This window comes from Nematolebias whitei, chromosome 5 (assembly GCF_014905685.2).
Source record: "Nematolebias whitei isolate Nwh7 chromosome 5, NemWhi1, whole genome shotgun sequence".
NCBI classification, from domain to species: Eukaryota; Metazoa; Chordata; class Actinopteri; order Cyprinodontiformes; family Rivulidae; genus Nematolebias; species Nematolebias whitei.
The window spans coordinates 22,400,798-22,406,528 of NC_056502.1; the positions used below are offsets into that span (position 1 = coordinate 22,400,798).

General features: G+C 42.5%; 2 protein-coding genes across 3 annotated transcripts in view; both read right to left on the reverse strand.

Annotated features, from left to right (window-relative positions):
* The window catches only part of LOC119410131 (FXYD domain-containing ion transport regulator 6-like), a 27,777-nt gene extending 25,921 nt beyond the window's left edge, over positions 1-1,856 (reverse strand). For both annotated transcript variants that reach the window (XM_037677039.1, XM_037677038.1), the window contains exon 1: positions 1,658-1,856. The gene's annotated coding sequence lies outside the window, so the exon portion shown is untranslated. The remainder of the gene's footprint in view (positions 1-1,657) is intronic.
* Positions 1,857-5,501: 3,645 nt separating this feature from the next.
* LOC119410310 (IgGFc-binding protein) overlaps positions 5,502-5,731 on the reverse strand; it is a 14,603-nt gene continuing 14,373 nt past the window's right edge. Inside the window, exon 21 of the mRNA XM_037677223.1 lies at positions 5,502-5,508. Coding sequence (XP_037533151.1) covers positions 5,502-5,508 — 7 coding nt within the window. The remainder of the gene's footprint in view (positions 5,509-5,731) is intronic.

A 5,731-nucleotide genomic window follows, 5' to 3' on the forward strand; every position in this document is an offset into this window, starting at 1 on the left:
GCGACGGGTAACGTTATCACTAAATTTTACGGGCAACTCGGCGACAGTTCATTACGAGCTAAGATATAACAGCATCAATAACCCGTTTCATCGCTAAGGGCTTGTGTCCGTACAATATAGTGGAGGGGGAAGGATTTCAGGATTTGATTCATACGTTAGAGCCCAGATATAAGATTCCGTCCCGGCAGCATATCACAAACACATGCATGCCAGCGTTGTATGCCCAAGTGAAGAGCCAAGTTGAAAAAGAATTGGCACATGCAGAGCGAGTTGCTGTTACAACCGATGCCTGGACGTCATGCTTCACTGAGTCTTATGTGACCATCACTGTCCACTACATCTCTCCAGACTGGAAGTTAAATGTGCATGTGTTGCAAACCAGGGTATTCAAAGGATCCCACACCATGTAAAATACTTGTGCTCTGCTAAAACAGGCATGTGTTGACTGGAACCTTCTTCATAAAGATCCAGCCCTGGTGACAGACAATGCCACAAACATGGTATTAGCTGGAGTGGAAGCAGAGATGACCCCTCACCTCATGTGCTTTGCACACACTATTAATCTTGCCACACAGAAAGCTTTTAAAGTTGACACAGTAGCAAGGTTGCTGGGAAGAGTGAGGAAAGCGGTTGCCTTTTTTCATCATAGTGTGAGGGCAGCAGAAATCCTTCAAGAGAAACAGAAACAATTGGCTTTGCCTTCCCACAAACTCATCCAAGATGTATCCACGCGGTGGAATAGCTCCCATGACATGCTTGAACGCTTTTTTGAGCAACATCCTGCGATTTCTGCAGCACTCATGTCCAGGGACCTCAGAAAAGGAGAAGAGGTGAATACTCTCAAGGACTAAGACTTCTACGACATTGAAGACATTGTCAAACTGATGGCGCCAGTCAAACTTGTGACCACCAGCATGTCTGAAGACAAGCGACCCACACTCTCAATGATTCTTCCTGTAAAAGCAAAGATTAAAAAGAACTTTGAACCATCAGACCCTGGGACCCTGTGTACACAATTTCGTTCCACCACATGTACATGTGGTGCGAATGACAAATAAAGAAACATATATATGCATGCAATGTGTGTGCATGTGTGTAAGTTATAAACCTGGGAAAAGAATGGTCTTGCACAGCTTTTTCTCTGTGTTGCCACTCTAAATCAATGAGGCATCTTCTATGACTTTTGCCACATCCAATATGGCGGCGACGTCGACGTACGATTCAGCACTTGAGGCGTCAACGAACAGTTACCCGCTTTTTGAAGTCTCGTTGCTGTTCTCGCTTTAAAACGCGGGTGTTTGAGGAGCTTCTGCCACACGTTGCTGGCACCAACAAACTCCTTTAAACCCGTTCCATTTAGCTTCTCTACGGCGCCACAGAAAGAAACACATTAAAAACGCATAAACCCGCCGGAAAAATGTCAACACATGAGCAGTAGTGACCTTGTGACAGAGCCATGGTGCAGGGAAACGGCCTCGTGTTTACGTGGAGTAAATCAGATTGTGGGGGGAGTTGGTAAGAAGGAGCGAGAAGAATGAAAACACGCAAATAATAAGACAAGAACTGGGAAAAAAACGGCTAAACAGTTCTATAAGAAATTAAAACAATTAAATTAAGTTTTTATGGCTGCAAAAGATATAAAATGAAATCAACTTACCCTATCCACTTCTTATAACTAATGAAAGTTTAGTCTTCAACCACACTTCAGCCAGAAAACTCTTCTATCTCCAGCATAAACAAAAAAATAAATAAATAAATTGCTATTCCAAATGAAAAGCTTCCTCATGCAATCTAAGCAAGACCTCCTCTCTGCAAAACTTTACCCAAGATCTGCTCCTTCTTATGCCTGAGGAATGAAGCAGGGAGAGGAGGAAGAGGGTGCTGCGGGGGAGGGGTGCCACTGGAGCTACTCCCAAAAATCACCCAGAGCTGTCCTGCACAGTTCCACCAGTCAGAGGGCTACACTGTGCTGCTGCGGTGTTTATTTCCATACACCCTGCTGCCAGCACTGATGTTCAGGGGTCAGTTTTGTATGAACCATGTCTGGTTCTCTACGTTTAAAACAAGCAGTAGCAAAAACAGTGAGCTTGTTGTTCTGGGGAATCAGTTTGCGGACTGCTATGAGAGGCTGTAAACAGTGGTGTGCTTTCAGGGACAAATTAGTCCCTCGCAGAGGTAGTTTTCCTCTCAGCTTATATGAAAACAGTCATGGGGAAAGAGAGAGAGAGAGAGAAAAGGCCAAGCATGATGTGTTCCACATGCTCAGATTGTGTTGTATTACTTGCATATGACTCACCATGCCACATTTCAGCTCAATATCTGTAAAACTGACCGAGCTGCAGCCGTTCTATTTATTAATGTCGATAAACTGTGGCGACTATTTCGAAGCAGGAAGCATTAAAGTTGACCCAGTGGTTCATGAGATGTTTGGCCAACACACAAGCTTGATCCCAGATCATGTTAAAGCAAAGCCGAGGTTTCGTGTAATGCGTTACACACGGAGTATGTGTTGTGAATGATCCTCAGCTTCAACACCAAATGTTAGGTTTCAATAAAGTTTGTCCAGGGGTTCATGAGAAATGTCGGAAATAGTCACAGAAATAGGCAAAACCTTTCAAGTGCATTTGCTGGTAGGCAGGGGCGATTCTAGAATCTGACCTTTAGGGGTGCTTTGCCCCCAGTGCTGACAATGACTCTTGGCTTGAACGAGGTGGCCATTGCTGTCAGAAGCATTCATAATGTCGGGGGGACAGAGGTCTGGGGGTGAATAAAGTAGACACAATTCCTTCATTCTGGTGTATTAACAGGTTGTTAAACAGTTTACCTACATAAGTAAACACTTGATTAAATAACTATTTTAGAGAGCACAACAAGAATTAGCGCTAAGCTAGCAGCGTGCAATACAGACACACTAGCTAAGATGCTACAGCCGTATCGCTCTGCTTTACATTACACAACCCAATAAACACTTTGTACAAAATCAGTTTAACTGATCATAACAAACAAAAACTAAACTTGTCCAACCAGAAGTTGCGACATAACTATATCTACGGTACATACAAAACACCCAAAACAAAGCACAACTAGCTTTAATCACCTTTAATTTAAACATTAGGCGCAATGACGACAGAAAATGGAGGATTTACTTGCAGTTACCTCCATGAACATGTGGTACTTCCGGTTTATCACTGTTGTGCTCAGCTGTTCACGAGGTCGGCCGCAGGGCTTTATCATCTTTTATGTTTTTTCCAGACTCAGTTTATGTTTTTGAAATGAAATAAACTGTATTCATCCTCTAAAGCAGGGATATTCAACTAAACTGCTCAGGGGGGGCACAGTTACTGAAATCCAGCAGCTCAGGGGCCGGACATCCAGCAATTAAAGTCATTAAAGAGAACCCAAAATCCAAACTAGACCCCCACCCCCCAAAAAAGAAAAAAAAATACTTTATTTTTCAGGGGTGCTGATTTAAAAATTTTGAGTGCTTGGGCACCCCACAAAAAGAGGCTAAAATCACCACTGCCAGTGGGTTTTAAAAACTCAAACAGATTCATTTTTGTGAGACAAATACAAAGGTTGAACTTGCTGGAAGCAGGTTTGGTCTCATTGCAGTTGATTATCTGAACATTGAGGAATTTTGTTATTGTTCTCAGATGCTCTCCCACTCAAGGACCTTTTTCTTTCTTCCTCTAATCAGGTGGAAATGTTTTTCCCAGCTGTAGCAGCTGCACAGAAGGCTGCCCACATTGGAAGTTTAAAGTACGACATAATAAATAACTTGAACACACATTGTCAATAAATGTTTATTTGGTGGTGAGAACAGGATACTTTTAGTACCAAGCAGATTTTGAAAGTAGAGGTTGCAATCATAAACCTTGTTTAGAAGAAACATTGCATTTTTATTCTCCCACTAGATGGAGGTGTTGGACAAGATTGAGCCAAAACATCTTTTGGAAAAAAAAAAAAAAAAAAAAAGTGCAAAAACACCAGCTCAAGGAAACAAAAGAGGAAGTGGTGAAGTATGACAAGCAGAGCTGCAGACAAACAAACAAAAAAAAAAAAGACTGCCATCATCCTGTAAGAAGAAAACAGTTGTTAGCTGTGCTTTGTAGCAGCTTTTCATTCAGGGACAAATCTGCTTTTATTTGACAGGAAACGGTTCAATATTTACCTGTGTGGCAGATGTCTGTCGATGCAGCATCAGCATCTCTACAGGCCACTGCAGCGGAAGAGGAAAATTGCAGTTAGTGGAAATTACAGGCAATTCTGAAAGTAGCACTTTGCAAAAGAAGGCACACGCAAGAGCAATTTTTAGGGGTGATACTCTTGTTCTTTTAAAACAATGATACAACTTAGAGCAAAAGAGACATTTGGGGAAACTCAGGTCTGGCTAGAGGCTAGGACCCAACGAAACTGAAGACACGTTCTTAAATTAATATTGCACCCAGATGAGTCTTAAGTGTCTGGGATGACAAGCAGTGATTGGATTGCAAGCTTGGTAGCGCTTGATGGCCAAGCCTGTCAGCCTCACCTGCTTTTTAATCAGTAATTACCATAGGGGATTCTCTGGCATTTCTTAATTAAATTGAGCCACATGCAATTAAAATCCACACTCCTATTCCCTTTAAAAGGGCTCAGTGGAGTTCTTGTTTAGTTCTTGCTGTTAAGAGTGAGTGCTCGAATGGCCATAGCACCATCCCACCTTTCACCAATCTGTGCTTGATTTGTTTTAATGCTCAAAAGGTGCCTGAAGAATAGAGCGTTATATTTGAACAAATGAGAATAGACAAGCAGGTGTTGTTGTTGGACCTTAAAGGTGCCAAGAATGTAAATATTGGAAAGAGTTTTCAGGGCATAAATACCATGACCCCATAGAAAAGTACAGTAGGCCCTCGTTACTTCGCGGTTCAACTTTTGCGGACTTGCTATTTTGCGGTTTTTCAAAGTAAGATTGTACATGAGGAAAAAAAAATTGTACATGACACACGATTGCCAGCTTAATTAAACTCACGTGATTGGGACAGTATTAGGTACTGTACAGTAAAAAGTTCATGAAAAAAATAGGCGCTGTAATTTTGTAGTTTTCGCTCAGTAAGCCTACATTTTATCGCCACTCAAAATGACTACATTTCCCAGGAGGCAATAGCACCCCCACCCAGAAGCAACAGTTCTTCCAGCTGTTGCTTTCTGCTGAAATGAAGGGAAAGTTTTGATCTGATCCGAAAATGTTCGATCCTTATCCATAATGACTTTGGTGTCCAGCAGATTCAGAAAATCACACGGAACCGACCGGGAACCAGACCAGAACCGGACCTCCAGACTCATCGGTGAATCTGAGTGCCCACGAGGCCTTCCGAGCCGGGAGACGCCGCCTAGAGGTCCGCTGCTCTCTCTGGAGCCCATCGGGACTCCCTCATCCGGATTTGAATTCAGTCGGGATCACCGTCTCGTCCCGTGCTGACCATCCGAAGGTCCTGCTCTCTCTAAAAGTGTTTTGGTGCTCAAGGGCTGCAGAGAGAAAACCAGAACAGGCAGGGTAGGTCTGCCAAGCTGGACCGGAACCGAGCCTCTGTGTTCTGCAGAGCTAATTTTGCAGTACTCTACAGTACATATACATATGTTGTTAAAATGACGTAGGTTTAAGAGAACATTGTAAGAGTGTGGGAAGGGTTTAAAAATCCTTAATATATATATATATATATATATATATATATATATATATATATATATA